This window comes from Excalfactoria chinensis, chromosome 21 (genome assembly GCF_039878825.1).
Source record: "Excalfactoria chinensis isolate bCotChi1 chromosome 21, bCotChi1.hap2, whole genome shotgun sequence".
Classification (NCBI taxonomy): domain Eukaryota; kingdom Metazoa; phylum Chordata; class Aves; order Galliformes; family Phasianidae; genus Excalfactoria; species Excalfactoria chinensis.
This window is the reverse complement of record NC_092845.1, coordinates 1013295-1032752: the sequence shown is the minus strand read 5'-3', so window position 1 is coordinate 1032752 and position 19458 is coordinate 1013295. Positions and strand designations below refer to the sequence as shown.

Here is a 19458-nt window from a genome sequence, read left to right as displayed (position 1 = left end):
TACTCTAGATAAGAGATATGGCCAAGCCCTACAGCTCTTGTTTACAGCTTTCAAGCTCCACAGCAGCCTGATCCATTAGTCATTATGTAAGATTTAGCCCTATTACACTGTTTGCAAAGTAGTCACAGCTGGAAAGTGAACATTCCGTGGAAAAACAAAAGTAATTAATTTCCATAAAGAAGAGTGATGCATTCTAACTGAAAGTGGAACAAGAAAGCCACTTCCTCCAAGCTGCAAATCCCAACATCCTTTCTCAGGATCACTTTTTGTTGGTAGAAACATTGAGCCATCACGGAGCACCATCTTTACAGATGTTACTTACTGCAGATGGGAGGAAAGAAAATAATCTGGAGACACAGAGCTATGGCTGACTTGCTTTGTAGTCAGAACTCCTACACACCTCTGACTAATGGCCATCACCAGGCTTCTGAAGGGAGTCTGGGTACTACACCTCTTCCCAACATCACAATTTCTTTCAGCAAGCAACAAGTTAGGATGGCAGTTTTATGAATCCAATATATTTACCTACACAGGGCCAAATAAAGATATCCACAGCCTAGAATGAAGCATTGCCATTTATTGGTAACAGTGCAAAGTAGACAGTAAACATATCCCACATACATGGAAGGAGACCATTCAACCAATGTCATATACCAAAATAAAGCAGAAAACAGCAGCTCTTCAGCTATTAGAGAAGAATTCCACTGCTCCCTGTAATCCATTATTGAACAAGGCTGGCAAGGTGCTCTCAATCTTACAGGACAGCAATGACATGTCTCACTGCTTCCCAGAAATTTACTGTTTCCCTGAAAGAGAGGAGGAACACGATTGTTCTTCTGAACACAGAACGTCCCTTTGGACAAGGCTTTGAGTCAGTGGTTGAGGTAGATGGGGTTGTGTTTCCCCAGACATAGAGTCCCCATTCGCATTTCCGATTTAAAAAATAAGCTGTATATGAATTGTGCTTCGTGTAAGTAAAAGATGAGCCCAGTAATGCAGTTGTTGGACAAATAAGAATCAAAGTAAGGTAACACTGCTGTGCAGTTGAATCAGAAAACAGTGGGAATAAAATGATGATCCTGTAATTAAGTGGCAGCTCAAGCAAGGAAACAATTAAAAAACAGTAGGTTCTCTTTGCTTTGAGACAAAGGATGCCATGTAACAACTTAATCAGACTGCTCTAAGTCCTTAGCAAGTACATTGCTCAAAAACTGAGAAGAATATGTTGTCAGTGCCCAGTGATGATTGTCTTGGAGAGTCACGCGTCACTCTTGAGCACTTTGTTCTTCAGGCAAGTAGAGTTCAAGGGCACAAGAAAGGAGGGATATCATCAAGCATAAAGGAAACGTTACCAAGTAAGCTAAGAATGGAGCACTGTCAGACTGCTGGTAGGAAACAGCCTGTACAGCTGCAGGCACTGAGGCTCCTGTAGGCACTGAAGTAGTGAGGTTCTGGAGTTTCATTTTTTTCCAGTCCCTCAAAAAAAAAATTAAAGGGATTTCAAAAATCATTACATTGTGCTTAGAAGTGAACTATCTAATCAGCATCTTTGTTCCAGTATATCAACATGAGAGCAGCTCTTTCAATCCACGCCGTTAACCAGCAGCCTTTGTACTTGTCTACTCATGATTCTCAACATTGTAATTTTGTTCTTTATCCATGTATGATCCTTCATCAGTATGGGTCTTCCTCATCTGTGTCCTAGGCAGGGGGGAATGGAGAGAGAAATTAAGACTGTGTACCAAGACATTAGTTTGATAAAACAAGAGCTTAAACACTTCCCAAACTGCTGGTGTGGTTGGACAAGTTTCAGAGCTTGTAGCTGTACAAACACAGCTAAATCTGTTGGACTGCCACAAACAGGTGAATTGCCACTGCCCCATTAACACATGAAACGCATTTTAAATTAAGCAGCAGATAAAACTTAAGCAAAAGAAAAACTTAAGCGCAGAAAGACAACAGACATCCCAGCCCCCTACAGTGGGGATGCAGAGCAGCACAAACTGCTGTGTATCTCAGCTATGACCAACCACATACTTTCAGATCCCCATCTATCTTTCCAACCACAGCAATTGCTCCTTGACATCTACACAACCCAGCTCTGCTGCCCTCATATGTGGAAAACAGCAAGGAGTAAAAACACAGCCAAATGGGACTGAAGTCTCTGAAGTCCAGAGAAGCTATGCTCTTGCACCTCTTCTCAGTACTGATATTGAGAAAATAAAGTAGTGAAGACATCAACTTTCACTTACCACACAGTTCAAACACCAGGTTTTGAGTCTCCCCGTGCAGCTGTCTGTATGGTCAGACCTGGAAAGCAGCAAGCACAGGATGAGGCCGGCCTTTCCATCACTGAACACAAACTATATCTTTTCTATTATTGACCATGATTTCTACTCCTATTGCAATGAATTTCAAGGCTTTTCCTCATCTCTTTGACTTCATAGCAAGCCCCAAAAAAAATATGAAGTGTCAGGTTTCTTATTTCAAAGGCAGCTACTGCATTTAACAAGAGCTGCCATTTAGGTGAAACAATTTTACTTTAATCAAAGTGTCATATTAAAAAACAGTATTACAACTGAGCACAGAGTGAGTTCTCTGCAAAAACAGGTACAACTCCAGCAGCTGCAGGGCTGCTCTAGTGTTTGGTGTGGTACTGTTGTAAAAACACTCCCAGCACAGAGTCCTCTCCAATTCAGAAGGGAATCCAGCCTTAAGGAGCTGTTCAACACTTGGCAGCTCTGGGTTGGGCCATCACTGGAGGAACCAGTTAGCATTATGTAACCAAACTGAATAACTACAAAACTAAGTTCACATCAGCAAAATATTTTGCCGATTTATGCTGAAATAAGTTAAACTAGGGAAGTGAAAGACTAGGTTAGACACCCCAGACTGCTTCACTTCTATGGCCTCATACCACAGCCAGGAAAAGAGTTTTAAAGCATAAAGATAAGTAAAGATAATTTAAGTCACTGCATAAATTATGCTCATACAGTTACTGAACTGCAGATGTTGAAAGCTATGCAATGAAGAACACTAGAAAAACAACGGCTGGTGTCTACAAGCTAAGGAAGAACAAGCTTTAGTTTCCAGACAGAACTTACTCAGATTCTTCAACAGAGGATTTCTTGCAGCCAGGTTTTTTCTTCTCTTTTATCACTCCAGATTTCCTTCCCATCCTCACCAACATCAGAACAACCACAACAGTGGAAGGGATAAATACTACAATGGATAGCAGCGTCACTGAAGTCAGTTGAAAAGAAAAGCCTGCAGGACAGACAAAGAACAGCCCCATGGTAACCATTTAAATACAGCCTTCTTAAAGCTCTGTGAAAAATATGCATCCAGGACAGACTGATATCCTTCTTACATACAGCACAGGACTGGCAGTTTTGAAACAGCTTGTTGCTGAATCTGTAAGACTCCTAGCACATATCCAGCACAGTAGGATGCTTTATGTGCAAAAAACTACACAGGCAGGTCATGATGTAACTTTATCAGCCCATCTGAGCTACACATTTGGGGCAGTTCTCACATGTAAGGCAGATGATGAAATGAAGTGTGATTAAAAATCAGTGTGATGTAACTACTTTTGGACCAGAATTTCCTCAAAATCTAACTTACTGCAATATTAGAAGACTGGTATTCCTGAACAAAAGCCTATTTCCAATTTCTGTTACCACCAGTGCTTTTCCCCATCTCTTTCTGTCCCCAGCAAATTCAGTGGTTCTCAGTGTGTTTCACAATGAAAGAGCAGCAGCTGAGGTAGTTCTTGCTGAAAATCTTACAGGGAATTCTAGGGAACAACTTCACATGCAATGCTCACACTGTTAAGGTTCAGAGCCACAATGCAGCTATAACACATAGGTGAGAGAATGCTATTAAAATAAAGGCTTACCCCTCTCAGTAACAATCAGTATTGTCTGGGGAATGTTATGGTATACATCTGGAGGGTTCTTCACACTGCAGATGAATGTCCCATTGTCACTCACAGACGGGCTTTGGATAGCAATGGAAGCATCACCCTTAGCAGGGTCCCCAACCCAGGATATTCTATCTTTGAACCTTCCCACTGATGGTGGGTATGCAGTAGACTGATAGTGAAAAACCTGAAAGGAGGGAAAGGCAATAATTGCTCCAGTAAAACAGCCTACTAAGAAAACAACGCCAAGCACTTCTTGGATTGTAAACAAAGAAATATGCATTTACAAGTCAGAAAGAATAACACTTACACAGGAGAGATCGCCAAGTTCCCATTTGTTAGTTTTGAATCAGCTGCATTTCACTACCTCTCCAAAGCTTCTATCTACCAGCCTTGGCATTCATGTGTCACCATCACCCTTCTAACCAGGTTCTTCCCTTCCACAGATCTGCAGCCAAGAAGTAGAGCACGTTCCTTCTCTCATGCAAGAGAGCATCGTAGTTCTTTAGAATACGCTTCCTGTGCACTTAGTATTTATTCTATCTGTAAAGACTTGCAGACCTCGTTTCATACAGGCAGCATCCTTTTATTCCAGATATGAGAACATTATAAAGAGTTCAAATTCCTCAGGAAGCATTAATCACTGATTAACTGTAAAGATAGGCATTTTCAGTTTCTGCCTTGAATGAGAGACTTCCAGCAGGTGCTCGGATTTGTATATTTATAAGTAGATTTCAAAGGGCTACCACAAAGATAAAGCAGCAACCCGTAAACCTCAGAGATAGTCTGAAGATAGTGACGATGCCTATCTTTGTAAACATTTTTACTACTCTAAGGTATATCAGAAGTAGATCAGGTCACCAAATTAGTAGGATTGTCTCCAATCAAGCTCCCAACTGAATGCTTTACAGTCATTCTAAGTACAGCAGTAAGGTATAATTTAGCTCTTATGTCAAAATCCAAAAGATTATTTAATCATTTCTACATTGTAATACATTTAAATAAACTATTTCTTGCCCAAAGGACACACGAGCAATTTCAGATGGAGAAGGAGACAACAAGGACAATCCCAGCCTTTAAAGCAATGAAGAAGCACAGCAAGGCAAACAGGAAAAATACCACCAGATTATCAGTGTGCATGGGAACCTGGCCAACATCCAGTTGGAAAAGACTCCCTGCCCCACTTACCGTCTCCATACGACCACCAGTAAGGGGCCGATATGTCCAGTCTATTGTCAGACTCTCAGTGATGGGAAAACTGGATTTGAATGAACATTTCAGCACTACTTGTTCACCCACATAACCTCGCACCTCAGGACTGGTTTTAATATCCAGAGAAAGAGCACCACAGATACCTGATGGAAGAAGCCCAAAAAACAAGGATTATGTTCTTGTTATTTGTGAGGCGTGGAAACAATGATGTCCCAAACATACCGATGTATGTGCAGAATAAAGATGGAAGCTCAGCAATGACTACCAGCACCATAATGAAATTTAAAGACAAACAGATGATACCCCTAACCTACACTCTCTATGGGACTGCACCCTATCCTATTTAGCCTGGAAAATACCGCCAAAAGCCTGCAGATACTTACAAATGCAGGTAGAAGAGGTTTTAAAGCCAAGAAACTCCACCAGCAAACCCAGGTGAATTACAACACGCTAGCCTTAGACTGCTTCCAGGTGGTTCTGATCCTCTGCACCAAAGTGATGGAGCTGGAGACTAGGTTCAGAGTCACACCACACTGACAAATAATCTTCACTTATTATTTTCAGGGTACCATGCAATTCCTGCTCTATTCCCTTACTGCAGTGCTCCAGCCAAGGGGGAAACCTGCCTCAACAACCCAAGTACTGATTGAGAGGGGATTTGTATATCAGCCAGTTCTAACCCCCTGCTGGCTGCCCAGGGCCCCATCCCACCCGGCCTTGAGTGCCTGTAGAGATGGAGCACCTACAGCTCTCTAGGCAGTAGTGCCAGCAGCTCACCAACCCCTAAGCAAAGGGCTTCCTCCTAACATCTAACCCCCAACCCCCGCCTTCTAGCTTAAAGCCATTCCCCCTCGTCCTATCACGGTCTGTCCCTCGGGCAAGCAGGGTGCACAGCGCTGAGGAGCGAAGGCCTCCCGCAGCGCCCCGGCTTTCTCCCACCGGCCCACCCCGTACGGCCGCCCAACCCCCGCACCAGCTTTGCCGACCGCCGCCATCCGGGCGTGGCCACCCCGTCCCGCCTCCCCCCCGTTAGTTACCGAGCAGGAGCAGAGCCCCCCGGGGAAGGAGAAAGCCGACGTCGCCGACCCACAGCGTCCCGCCGCCCCTCATCCCGGCCGCGCCGGCTCCGCTCAGGAACGCAACATGGCGGCACACCTGCGGGCAGCACAGGTGAGGGCGGGGGCGGCCCCAATATGGCCGCGCTGTGTCTCCATGGCAACCAGGCCGCGCCTCTCACCTGGGCCGGCTCTCAGGCGCTGGCCGGTAGGCCGCGGCGCCTCCGTGCCTCGGGACGGAGCCGAGCGTGGAATGTGAATTTCTCCAGTGTCACACCGCTTTCATAACGTTGTCATTTCTTATCCACAAACCGAGTTTATTTATGATGGACGCGATAGAAAACAAAACTGTACAAACAGATAACGTGGTCGGCTTGTTACACGCGGAGTTATAAAGCCATAAAGTTACCCTTTAAATAAACAGGCTGATATTTTGATTTAGTGTTGGTTAAACACCGAAATAGTGGTTTTAGTGACCTGGGGTTCCGTTTGCTCGAGGTTCGATGGAAATACAGGGTATGAGTTAAACATGGATTGACAGGAGTAAGATGTGCTGGTGGTATGTGGGGCTTTAAGCAGCATCCAGAGAAACAGTGCTGTGTCAATGGGAGGATGTTTTCTCAGCTATCCCAAGGACAAAGCCTCCTGGAGTGAAAAACACACCCGTTGGTCCAGGTATCCCTAACAAGAAACAGCAGACATTCCTTATCTGTAATGTTTTCCACTTAAAAAGAGGCTGAAAGTACGTTGTAGCAGCTCCTCCGATCCCTCACCCAATGGTCTTCCTTTAGGTGATACCAGACAAGGACACGGTAATCTGGCAGCACAAATGGACCTTTTGGTTTTTAAGGTGCACAGTAAATATCCAGTCACTCATCTCGACATCTTGTTCAAACCGGCTGACATTTCATCCTCACAACCAATTTGTTCACATTTGGCAGCCGTGGAGTTTAAGGACAGTTCCTTGTTCATGCGACAAGGGCCTCCTGTTGTTCATCAGTGAAGGAAATAACACCTTATAACTTATGTTATGGTCACTCTCTTTTCTTGCAGGAATTTCAGGTTGAGCAGGGATACCACACTTCTAGCATCAGGCGTCTGTAATTCAGCACGGTTCTAAGATCCAAAATTACAAGCTTTTACCATCTGCTTTAGAAGTACCTGAGGAGGAGGATTAGAAGGAAAACAAAACAGATTCATTACTCATGATTGTTATTGAAAACAAACATAGGAGAAGTATATATTGACCTCAGGAATTGAATGGGGAAAAATTGGTCTGAAATATTTCAGCAAAGCCAGCAAATCTGGAAAGAGTTTCAGTCTTTCTGTAGCCAGGAAATAAAGATTAAATGAATCAAAAAGCATATTCAAAACTAGTGAAAGGGAATTCATTCTTCTCCCTACAAAGCAAGCACAACGTGGAAAGCAGCAATAAGGTGGAAAAATCTCTCTTATGGTTAAGGTTAAGCTCTGTCACTGCTGCCTATTCAGTTGTCAGTCTTTCTCTAAAGGTTCCTCAAGAGCAACATGTGTCTGTGGTCTTAGTTTTTCATGTTTATGGCCACTGTGGCCTGCTGACTGCAGAATGGAAGTGAAATACATAAATAAAACTGTCTAGAAAGCCTGCAGTAACACCAAGACATTAATTAGAGAATGTTTAACTAGATACCTGCACTGTATATGCTATCAGAGACCTCTAGTCTTCTAATGGAGTGATTTCCTTCTCTTCTATATTCTTCAGCTTCTCTTTTTCTCTACTGCTATGAAAAAAAAGTAAAAAAGGAAAGAAAAATAAAGGGGAGGGAGGGGGAAGAAAATCAGCATCAGATATCCTGAATAGCAGTGAGGTTCTGAGTTACATGCAACATACATAACAGGAATCTGTATGGGCTTCTACTCAGAGTGAAGAGCCACCTTGAAGTACAAGAGCAAAACGAGGACTCAGAAGTTCATTCGTCCCTGGGGCTCTGTTCTGACTGCAAGTAAGCAGCCAATTATTGCTAATTATGTTGGCAGTTTTGCATCGTAGATGCTTAATATAGGGCCCAAGCCAATGATTCAGAATGCCCGTGAAGATATATTTGACAAGCTTCCCCAGAAGCCTTTCTCCCTCTCCCCTTTTGTGCTTACAGTTCCGTGTCTGCCACCTCGATCGTCTTCGCTTGCTGTTTCTTCCGACGATGTCGACAGGCAATCACAACTATCACCACAATGATCATCAGGCCGCACGCAGACCCAATGGCTATAGCAAGGAAGTGGATTTCTGAGAAATTCACTGCATGGAGAGAAATAGGTGGATGAACAAGAGGGACACACTGAGTGCATTCAGTAGGAGGTTGGATACCCATTCCCACAAATATAACCTTTTCATAAGCACTTTTTTCCATTATATCCATTACTTTTCCTTATGCTTTCACTTCATAACCCTTTTTCTTCCATGCATTTTTCCATGTATGGGGGAAGACCTGCCACTGTTTTACACTAAACTCACGTGGCTTCTCATAGGGTTCTTGGCCTCTCACCTTTCTGCACAACTCTGAGTCGAACTTCTCCAATGGTGCCATCGATGTCTCGTGGGTTCTTCACTTGGCAGGTGAATGTTCCATTGTCAGTGGGCTGTAAATTCCAGATAATGATGGAAACATCGTACCGCTCGATATTCCCATCCCAAGTGACTCGTCCTTTGAACCGCCCAGCAGAAGGCGTGTAGGGCTCCTTGAGATAATAAAATACCTAGAAGAAAGAGAGGACTCTCTCTCAGATGAATCTCTGAGACCATTTCAAAATGCTCCAGCAGCCATCTGACCTCAGTCCTCTCAGGCCTAAGGCTTCCTTAGGCTGTTCAACAGTCTTTCAGTTATGCTACAGTACTTGTTGACCTGCCTGTCCTGACATGCTGGCCAAAGACAATCATAAGTCATCATGTGCAGGATGTTAGCTAAGGTATGGGATTCAGCTGTCAGCAAGTAAAATTTCATCAGTCCCTTGCTACCCTGCTTACCCAAAACTAGGAAGAAAGTGGTTTTCTTTAACAAGATTATCCAAACAAAACCTCTTGCTTAGATTAATCCTCATGAACAGCAGACAGAGGCTGGAGATGTGCATACTTGTGTGTTTCAGCTGTGCGTGTCCAGACCCACGCCTGGCATTGTTACCCAGCCAGTGCTGGGCCCTGGGAGTGGTTTATATGAGCAAAGTGTGCATCAATGAAATGGTGCATAAAGGTCTCACTCACTGGTTCATGAGAGCTCAGGTCCTCGGGCTGGAAGTTCCAGGTCACTGACAGCAGTGGGCTAATAGGGCTGCTGCTGGAGAAGGTGCATTTGAGCCGTGGGTTAGTTCCATTCACAGCAACCACCTCCTTAGAAGTATAAACTTCTATGGCTGCAACAGGCCACAGTGCTGCAGGGAAAATAGGAAGAGGTTAGAAGTAAACAAAACTACTGTCTTGGAGTAATCTCATCACTTATCTGTGCTTGTTCTAGGCAGGAGCCTGCCCTATCTGTCCCTATTAACGTTTGACCTAACAATTAAAAGCACACCACTTTAATTACTGACTGTGGCAGTGCTGTGTATGCAGAACCCAAAAGATCCCATGTGCTTCATGGCTTCTGTCAGGTGATATGCGAACTGCACCCTGCTGCTTTCATGGTAGTTTGCTTTCATCCGCATTGCTAGGACAATGCTTGCTTTGTAGTTCTGTGACTACAGGTAGATACTGACAGATCTAATAACGAGTTGAGAAGGGACCTCTGAGAGGGACTCGCCTGCAGGAAAAGACACTGGTTTGTTTTATTAAGGATACGTCTCTTTTCATGCGTGAGCAAATGACACCTAGGAGGTGCAACCCTGCTGTAAATGCCAGCCCTCTTGCTGCATAAGCCTGTATCTGACAGGCACAAAAGTTGTCACATAACTTGGTGTGCTTGTCCTGGTCACATTATCACAGGTGATTACACTTTATTGTACTCAATTCCCCAGGCAGACTTCTTCAGAAAAGCAACTCTGTTCCTTAAAGTAGCACTGCTAAGCACCTACCAACAGTCACCGCCTCCCACCCCTGTACTTTCTCCTGTCCACTTCATGTTATTACTTTGAGTGTCACGCGCTTTTACTAATGTAAGAGCAGGCTGTTGAGGAGGTTAATAACACCGCCAGACTATTATAGGCAAATCAGGTTGAGAATCTACACAGGAAATCCTCAAGGTAAACCTGCAAACATTTGTTTGTCAAACAAACATCCTGTTAAGTAAACCACCATAGCTGCTGCTTAAAAGTAAGTTAACATCAAGGCAGGGGACATAGAGAAGAGCAGCAAAAGTGACCACAAAAGACACAGAAAGCAGGTGCTCTCATTTCCCACGTTTCTCCCCCCCCTGCTCTGTGATCACATCATTGCTTCCCTCCCTGCTTCAGACCTCTCAACCGGCCAGCACATTCCCTCTGGGTTAATAAGTTAATTTGCACTGGGAAAAGGAAAGAAAGATCCTTACAAAGCAGGAAAAAAAATAAAGAGCAGATGAATGATTTTCTATCACTTTAGGAAAATGATTGAACCCACTTCTTATGACTCAAGGGAAAAGATCTTATCGGGGGTTGTCATAGCAAAGACAACAAACGCTCCTGTATTTGAATATAATTTATAGCTAAAGAATTTCTTCTCTCAGAGGAGAAAATACATGAAATACCAAAACACCAAAGGAGATCACATTTCAAAACGTCACTGGCGGAGATCATGACTCTCTCCTGAAGATTAAACATTGAATTTTCCTGTTTTCACTTCAAACTTCTTAAAGAGAACAACTGTGGGGACTAAGGGTAAAAAAATACTCTTATTTATGAGACAGATTATTGGGAGTATCTGCATTCCAGCACCTCTCATAAGGAGGAACTTCGTGTTCCCACACTGAGTTTTGATTCTGGTTACACTGATATCAACCACCGCCAATTCAAGTGACTTCTTTTGCCATCGTTATTTATTGCTGTCGTTTATCTAAACGGAACACTGATAACAGACTGTGATTGTCTGCTAACAAAGACAGTGAAAAAACCACCCAAGTCTGGATTCCTGGTAAGATCAAAGAGTGAGGCAGGAGGGGAAAAGACGTGTAACCAGAGCTCAGAATTAGATCAGTGTTCTTCCTCCACCCGCACACACCTGAGCCTGTTTGTCGCAGAAACTCAATCGCTTCTTGTCACTCGCAAGCGAACCCAGGACCAAAAGAATCCCAGCAATCATCCACAAGCAATATCTGAGACTCCTGTAAAGTTGCTGCCTTAAGGAGGATGATAATTAAGGGATGAGAAGAAGAAAGTCAAGATGGCAACAGAAGCCAGACAACGTCAGGTTTCCTTACCTTGGAGCTGTACCCCAAGGACGAGCACAGCCCCCAGCCAGGTGGGGCTAGGCATTGGGAAGACAAGTCCGTGCTCTGCAGGCTGAGCAGCACAGGGGGAAGTTTGTTTCAGGTTCCTGATAACTGGATAAAAGATGAGTTTCTCAAAGCCTTCCCGGGACGGTTGAGTAAATGCCTTTCTCTCAGCCTGGCCTGGGAGGCAACGTGAGCACCTCTTCCTGCCTGAGTCACTGCCCTGCACCGCAGGTGAGGTGCGGCAGTCAGGCACCTCTGTGTGTAAAGCAGGCAGATTTTCAAGGTAAGATTAATTTCTTCTACCTCCCATATTCCCTTGCTCTTTTGTGTTGCAATCACTCCTCCTCCCAGGTTCCACTTGAAACCACTCCCCTCTCTCGTGGGACGGCATTTTGCACCTAAACATCGGTTTGCCTTGAGGTGTTTAGAGATAGCCTGAAGGAATGAAGTCTATTCGTTTGATTAAAAAGCTGCAAACCGTACCAAAAACAAACGAACAAACAAAAAGGAAGATAACAGAACTGCCAGCCTGTGGGTGGCACGAGGAGCTGGAGAAACTCCGTGGGACACAAAAACCTTTTCCCAGTGGCACATTTCATGCATGAAACTGAGTTGTGCATTAGCAATAGAAGGATGCTTGCATTCAAAGACCATAAACCATATAAAAGCATTTAAGTTGCTACCGGCTGTGACTGGGCTTGTGTCTGATCCTTGGCCAGCTTCCAAAGCAGCCATCCCAGGTTATGAACTTTCATTGTGTCTGATGCTAATTGCCTTTGCAGCAGCACCAAAGCAGGAAGGAGGTGTTTTATTACCTGTAAGGCTGACATATCTCAGACACGTTGAGCTCACAGTGTGTGCACCATCTGAGCGCATTATATTCAGTGCTGTCAAGTAGGGTATGCTGGAAGGGTAAGCTGTTGCTGTGGTTGATAGTTCAGTACAAGTGCCTGGCTTGCAGGTCTCTTACAGTCCTAAGAGAGCTAATTGCTACTCGGTTACATTGTCTCAGGTCTGAACTTGAAGAGTGTTGGCACAGGCTCTTATTTTTAACCACCGGATTCTTTCCTCAGGTGAGGGAGACAGGTCCAGTCCTACTTGATTTGGAAGAAGCTGAACTGTCGCCATTGCAGAGGTGTTTGAGCCTCACCTGGCCCTCCTCACTGCAGAGGAACTCCAAATACATCCTGCTTCCAGGACATGGAACTTGCAGCTCGTGCTCAGAAGGCACCAAAACATTCAACATTAACTCGTGTTTTCCAGACAATCGAGCAGGATTTCCTCTTTAGATTTTCAGAGCCAAGTGGATCCAGGTGCACAGCTTTCCCTCACACATGTTCAGGCAGAAGCACAATTGTGTGGTTAGAGCAGCAAGACTCCACAGCTCCCTTCTCAGCCTGTCATTTGGTTTTGGCTCACAGAGGCTTGCTGGGCTGGTTTCTGGAAGGTGTTCATGGATTTCCCTGCAACAGGATGTCACCGATTCTATGCTGATCACTGAAAGCCTGGGGCATCCCCGACAGCACACGGATTAGTGCATCTATGTTACAGGTAATCGGCTCATCCAGAAGTCAAGCTGTAGGAATTTCCAGTTTAGGACTTGGGTGCTTTGTTGTGCTTCATTACGACAAGGCATCACATCAGCTTTATGTCTTCCCATAGACCAGGCTGGCACCTCTTAATTCCTTCCTGCACAGCAGCAACTTATCCTCAGGCAACCCGTGTAGGACCCGTGTATTTCCTCCTCCAGTTGCCCTTTGGTCGTTCAGCACTATTACTGATTATTCATGGCTACATTTGTGTAATGCCCAGCACTGGGGAGGAGGGTCTGTGCTGGTCTTTATTTGCGATCTTTTACTCACCTTCAGCTTCTTGTTTCAAAACATACCAACTCCAACTGCTAGGAGAACCAAGTCCAAGGCACCATTATTAGTAATGCCTTGAAACAGAACTTAGTAAAAGAAAGGGCTGAAGGCTAATGGGAGCAGCTCAATCAATTGAACAAAAGCCATGATGTGATTAGCTATGTAAGTAAATAAGTTCTTTGCGAGGAGCAGGAAGCTACCTTCACCCATCCAGAAAGGAGTGCCTTGAGATCTGAATGGCAGACTCAGGACAAAGTGCACCCTTGTGGAAGGAGGAAGTTTTGGCTGGTTACACAATGTCTATTTTGGACAGGTACCCTAAAAAATCCCCTGTATCTTTGTGCCCTTTGTACGAGCAGCTCTGCTATATTTCAAGCACGGGAAAACAGAAAGACGGTGCGTTCTGCATGTCTGCATCCCTGCTGGGAGCAATGCTTGGGACGGCCCCAGCCCTATGGGAATCTCTGGGAGGTTGGGAAGGAGAAAGTTCCCTTCTGCTGTGCTCTGCAGTGAGGGCAGGAGAGGGCTGAGGTGAGAGCAGAGTGTGTCGGAGGGGTAGGAGCCCCCTCTAGTGGAATCTGAACTTTAACTCGGGTTCTTCATCCCCAGAGTCATGGAAAGCCTCTCAAAAGTCAGCTTTTTATGAGTGTAGCAACAGGGTAAGGGGAAATGGCTCTGATTCGAACAAGGTAGATTTAGACGGGATATTAGTTAGAAATTCTCCATGATGAGGCCGGTGAGGCTCTGGCAATGCTGCCCAGAGAGGCTGTGGGTGCCCCATCCCTGGAGGTGCCCAAGGCCATGGATGGGGCTGCCATGCATGTGGGCAACCTGGTCCGGTGGGAGGTGTCCCTGCCCACAGCAGGGGGTCAGAATTAGGAGATCTTTAAGGTTCCTTTCAGCCCAAATCATTTTCTGATTCCTGGTTCCTCTGTTTATTCCCTCAGTACACTGGGGCTGCTTGCAGAAGTTTGAACTTCAGTAATACATTGAAAAGTTCTTAGGAAGGTCCTGAAGGTAAAACTAGCACAGGCTTGTGTACATCTCCTGCTGCTCTGCTACAGCAGGTCTCCAACTGGGCTGGTGCAGAGCAGCCACCCCTTGCTGTCAGTGACGTTATATGAAGACATGTTGAGCCTCCACACTTCCTGAGAAGGGTTTTTCTTAGCACACGTGCTCTGTGTCTTTCTGGGCTGCTTGCAGGTTTCACTGGAAACGGTGAGTCTCCTTGGCACTGCTCCATACACAGTTCTGGGAAAAAAAAAACTCTTGGGCCTCTTTCTTGTATGCAAGAACTTGAAGAGCCAATGTGTTCTGCCTTCCTCCGCAGCCAGCTGCAGTGATGCCAATCTGATCGGGAACGATAGAGAAGAGCAAGAGAAGGAGGAGCACAAGGATGAGGTGCGAGGTGCCCCTCCTGGGCCTCCTGCTGTGCGTGGGTGAGTGGAGCGGGATGGACTCTCACAGGGATGAGGAGGGGCTGCAGGGGCTGCAGTGCACAATGCATGGCAGCACGGCTGCTTTGGTCCATGCAGCCACATCTTCTGAAAGCACTGCTGCCTTCCAGAGGGAATGCTCCTCTCAGAGGGCAAAGAAATGAGGATCCAGTCCTTTCAGGCTTGGCTCCCTACTCAGTTTCTGCTTGCTCACTGATCCGCTAAAGCGCACGGTCACCAAAATTTAGGAGAATTTAGGGTGAAGTTAAGAGCTGGAGGATGAGGCTTTACCTCCCGCAGCAGTGGGAACTGTAAGGGCCCGAGCTTCCAATTCTTATTTCATTTTTACACTTTATCCGTGCACTTTTCTTAAACCATTTTGTGATCATGGTACATAGCTTCCACTCTGTGCACTGATCCACTGCTCTCTTGGGAACAGCAGCATTTTCCACGTTACTGGTTTGAACTGAGCAGCATTTCTTTGATCCGCGGTAATAAGGCAGAATTGCTGAGCGTACTCCTGACAAGAAACCATGTTCTAAGAGGGCTTAAAAAAAATCATTCCAACATCCACTCAGACGTGGTCTGTTTAAAATGGCTTCCAAAGAAAAAGGCTTCATTTCAAAACAACATCCTGTCTTAGCCAACAGAACGTTTCATTTAGCACAAATATGAGTGTGAAGATCTTTCTCAAGCAGCTGAATTCAGAAAGGAGATCCTTAAAGTAGGAAAGGTATATAAAATATCAAGTGCTAATTTGATTAACACGTGTTATTCTTTCTTTTGTAGTTGGTGCAGCAGCTCAGGGGGGTAAGTGTATCTTACTGGTATTCATGACTGATTAAAGCAACTAATGTAGCAGTGGTGTGTGGCCACGCTGTCCGACATGAAGCTGAATATTCTGGGATGGCATCCTGGGATGGTTACTGCTTAGCATTGCAAAGTGCTCAATGCAGAAACTAAAAGAAAACATGCATGCAGAAGAGCGGTCACAGGGAGTTTGCATTCTATATTTAGATTAAAGATAGAGCAGATCAAATTGGGTGGGATCGTGGGGGGGGAGTAGGGGGGGAAGGGAAGCTTGCGAGAATATCCTTGTAATTGTGGTTTCTCTTCTCGTTGGCCCCAAGTCGAAGATGAATTCGTGGTGGAGATTTCTGGAACCACAGTGACAGTCACATGTCCCCTTTCTGGAGACAAAATAGAATGGGAGCCAGCTGGGGAAAACGCAGTCGGCAACAAGTACATTGTAGAGAATTATAACAGCTCCCCTCTCAATCTGAGTTGTAAAGAAAGCGATAAGAAGCATTCCATATATCTGAATGCCAAAGGTGAGTGAAGAAGCACTCAGTCTGTGAGAAGCTGCATGGGCTAAAGATACAGTGAACACCTCTCGGAGGTGGATGTTGAGATGGGCTGAGTGAATGCTGTTCTGCAGAGGCACTTTTGGCAGCTGTTTTACACTCACTGTGTAGAATTCAGCATAGGTAGGGAAAGGTTAAAGGCAGATTGGCATGAGAAGAGCAATAATGATCTAGGAGATGTTTCACATTGCAGGCAATGCAGAGCAGCAGAGATGGTGCGCACATCAGCCCCCAGGACTGTTTGAAGACTGAAATGGAGTGGGGATAGAATGACCCATGCCTTCTTCCTTTCTTTCTATTTGCTCTTTGCTCCTTCTCACCCAAGCTGTATCTTTTCTGATAGCATTAAGTGGATGAGTAACAAACACAAACATAATGAGCAGAAAGTGTTTTACTGATGTTTTGGACACGTGGCTTTTCCCTTTGACCTCTGCTGCAAAGGCAGCGCGCCTGGCTCTGAGCACCTTTGTATTCCTTCCTGGCAGTGTGCACAAACTGTGAGGAGCTGGATACCTTGACTGTGATAGGGATCATCATTGCAGATCTGCTCATCACCTTGGGGGTACTGATTTTGGTCCATTACTTCAGCAAAAACAAGAAGGGGCAATTGAGAGCTGCTGCTGGCAGTCGGCCACGAGGTAAGAACCATTTCAGATGTGTCTGCTCCCTGCAGTGTGCGCTACATGCTAAACTAAATACTTGTCCTTGCTGAGGAATGGAGCACCCTCTGCCTCCCACAAGCCCACATAGCCTTGCCAAGCCCCACTCCTGATGCCACATCTGATGCTCTGGGCTGACTACTATATGGGCTGCCATGTTGTGACAGAAGCTTCCTGCCCGTAGGAAACCATTTCACAGGCTGCTGTGAAGCAGCACTGAGTCTGCGATGAAGCAAACACCACATCTGTCTCAGTCGTTCAAAGATCCAGAATCAGGAACACACGCAGAAGATGCATCATGACTTACTGAAACACTACATTCGAATTTCTGGCTTCTGAGGCCTTGTTTTGGTGGTCCAGCAGTGGGGCTGATGTAAATGCTGGGGTAAAGTGATGAGGGATCATCATGATGCCACTTTAGATTTGTTCAGGAAGTGTCAGTGGTGATATCTGCACCAGGGGGCTGCCTGTGGGTCAGATGGGTGCACTCTGGCTTTGTGCATATCAGATGTTGCCACTTTTCCAGTGATGCCCACAGAGCTGATACGAACCTTTCAGCAGATTGAAATCCCCTACTGTGTGCTCATCACGCCTGCTGAGTGATGGGTCCAACACAAATGCAATGTGTTCTCATTTATTCAGCTTGCCAGGGCTGAGGGGTATAGATCTGGTATCCATCTGTGGGGCAGATGCCTGTGGTCATGGGGCCTTTGTGTTTTCTTCTTGAAAAAGAAAGCTGATTTCCTCCTAAATGATTATAAGGCCTCCGAGCTGCAGCCGTTGGGTCTTTAAAAGCTCGGAGCTCGTAACAAAGTCACATGAGCCTACTCATGGTACGTGTTACCTTGGGATCATCTCTGTGAAAGCCCCTCATCCTGTGTTAGAGGAACCATCACCATGGGTGACCCCTCTTTGCCTCTGTTGCAGCTCAGAAGATGCAGCGTCCTCCCCCGGTTCCAAACCCAGACTACGAGGTATGGACTACCTGCATCTTTCCCACCTCTCTTTGCTGGTTAGGGAGGGATAGCCATGGCTGGGGATCTGTAGCATTTGTCCTGTTTTTCCCCTTTGATGTAACATCCAGCCCACTTCCAAGCTCTGCAGGGTGTGGAGGAAAATGGTGTGGAGGGTGGAGGCCCTTCTCTCTGATGACACAGGGAGTCAGGGGCAGAAATGAAGTTTCCTGCAGACTGCTTGTTGCCGAAGCAGCACTTTGTTCCTGGTCTCTCTGTTGTGGTTTTCTCTGAGTACTTTATGGATTAAGAGCCTTGGAGTGTGTGTTAAGGAGGATTCCTGACCTAACAACTCTTCTATTCCCACAGCCCATCAGGAAAGGCCAACGAGAAGTGTATGCAGGCCTGGAACACAGGGGCTTCTGAAATTCCCCCAGATAGCAGGCTGGATGGAAAACAGAGGCAGAAGGGCCGAGTGCTTCTGGTTAGCTTGCTGCTGGCTCTCTGCAGACCCACTGAGACTCAGGTGCTTTGGGGTCAGCCAAGCAGGTAAACAGGACAGGCGTCCTGCTGCCCTATGCTGTCCCACCCTGTGGTGTTCCTTCAGTCTGACATTAGGGCTAAGAAATCTTCAAGTCCGTTGGCAGAGAAGTTTTCCTTCTCACTCAAGGCCTGGAGCCTCACCCATGGTTGCTAACCGCCTTTCCCTTCACTCCTCTCTCTCTGCTTCAGTTGCACTCTCTGACTTTCCCTCCAATGTCATTTTCTGTCACAAGTGCCTGCACAAGTTCACTGCTATTCTTGCCTCCCTGGGCAGCTGGCGCATGAAATGAGGGTCCTTCTTAGAGGGATTCGCTTCTGATGTTGTCCTGCTCTCCCAAGTCACCCGAAAACCTATTAGGAGATTTGAGTTGTTGGCTGAGTGTGAGGTGTTTGTTACTATTAAATCATGGGGCTCTTAGACATTTCAGATTAGATTTGACCCTCACTTAGCAATGAGATCACCTTTGCAGCCTGACTGACACAGCACACCAGGGTTTTCTGTGTGTCTCAGGTTGGAACTGAGTCCCTTTGGTTCAGCCCCAGCACCAGTACTCCATTCTGCAACAGCTGGAATCAAAAGAATGTGTTGGGGCCATAGAGGTAGTTGCCTCAACACAAAATCAGGACAGCAGCTAACTCTTTTGTCCTCCCATTTTTACTGACATTCTATGTTGTCATGTAAGATAAAAACCTCTATATGAGTGAGCTGCATCCTAAAGGCTGCCCAAGTGCTGTTTCACTTACCAGAGCTGTTGCTATGTAGAGTTTCTTGTGATCTGTCCTTTCCTGCTTCCCTTTTCCTCTCCATTTCAGCTCTGGCACTTGAGCTCTGCTTGGGTTCTATTATACGTCAGGCTACTTTGCCATTGGTAAACGTCTGTTTCAGCTTTTTATATGTATATATATACATTTCAAAATTGTAATATATTAATAAAATGAGAGCCAGCATCCCCAGATATGCAGCAGAAAAGATTTCTTGTGGGGTTTTTTTTTGTTTGTTTTCTTCCTTCTATTAAAGAAAAGGATTTTGTGTTGAGTTCCCAGCTCAGGAATAGACCGGGGCTGTGCTTCTGTGGG

At 45.6% G+C, this 19458-nt stretch overlaps 3 protein-coding genes across 5 annotated transcripts; 1 reads left to right on the top strand and 2 right to left on the bottom strand.

Moving 5' to 3' along the window:
- Window positions 1-752: 752 nt before the first annotated feature.
- MPZL3 (myelin protein zero like 3) lies at window positions 753-6348 on the bottom strand. The gene is given in 8 exon segments (XM_072354860.1): window positions 753-1701; window positions 2253-2310; window positions 3105-3267; window positions 3899-4109; window positions 5111-5277; window positions 6172-6256; window positions 6258-6314; window positions 6316-6348. Coding segments are annotated over 8 exon segments (801 nt in total). The 3' UTR covers window positions 753-1674.
- On the top strand, window positions 6023-19347 carry CD3E (CD3 epsilon subunit of T-cell receptor complex). 2 transcript variants are annotated; one of them, XM_072354865.1, is made up of 7 exons: window positions 6023-6304; window positions 14757-14865; window positions 15652-15672; window positions 15993-16193; window positions 16712-16864; window positions 17813-17859; window positions 18208-19347. In XM_072354865.1, exons 2-7 carry the CDS (start codon window positions 14823-14825, stop codon window positions 18262-18264), a joined length of 522 nt encoding a protein of 173 aa, XP_072210966.1. In that variant the 5' UTR covers window positions 6023-6304; window positions 14757-14822; the 3' UTR covers window positions 18265-19347. The 2 variants fall into 2 exon arrangements, with proteins under 2 accessions (XP_072210966.1, XP_072210967.1); XM_072354866.1 differs by lacking the exon at window positions 6023-6304 and adding an exon at window positions 14584-14644 and having other exon boundaries at window positions 18208-18397.
- Window positions 6492-11887, bottom strand: MPZL2 (myelin protein zero like 2). 2 transcript variants are annotated; one of them, XM_072354864.1, is made up of 6 exons: window positions 11547-11887; window positions 9425-9591; window positions 8712-8922; window positions 8320-8464; window positions 7859-7946; window positions 6492-7350 (listed from the first exon to the last, which is right to left on the bottom strand). In XM_072354864.1, the coding sequence occupies exons 1-5, from the start codon at window positions 11599-11601 to the stop codon at window positions 7886-7888; spliced, it is 639 nt and encodes a 212-aa protein (XP_072210965.1). In that variant the 5' UTR covers window positions 11602-11887; the 3' UTR covers window positions 6492-7350; window positions 7859-7885. The 2 variants fall into 2 exon arrangements, with proteins under 2 accessions (XP_072210965.1, XP_072210963.1); XM_072354862.1 differs by having other exon boundaries at window positions 7222-7350; window positions 7859-7949; window positions 11547-11745.
- Window positions 19348-19458: the final 111 nt, after the last annotated feature.

Excerpts from the sequence above, each read along its gene's own strand:
- MPZL2 (XM_072354862.1), bottom strand. The coding sequence starts at position 11,601 with ATGCCTAGCCCCACCTGGCTGGGGGCTGTGCTCGTCCTTGGGGTACAG. Across the intron at positions 8,465-8,711 it reads ACTCAGAGTTGTGCAGAAAG|TGAATTTCTCAGAAATCCAC; the intron begins GTGAGAGGCCAA and ends CTCTCCATGCAG. Across the intron at positions 7,950-8,319 it reads GAGGTGGCAGACACGGAACT|CAGTAGAGAAAAAGAGAAGC; the intron begins GTAAGCACAAAA and ends TTTTTTTCATAG.
- CD3E (XM_072354865.1), top strand. The coding sequence starts at position 14,823 with ATGAGGTGCGAGGTGCCCCTCCTGGGCCTCCTGCTGTGCGTGG. Across the intron at positions 16,194-16,711 it reads CATATATCTGAATGCCAAAG|TGTGCACAAACTGTGAGGAG; the intron begins GTGAGTGAAGAA and ends CCTTCCTGGCAG. Across the intron at positions 16,865-17,812 it reads TGCTGGCAGTCGGCCACGAG|CTCAGAAGATGCAGCGTCCT; the intron begins GTAAGAACCATT and ends CCTCTGTTGCAG.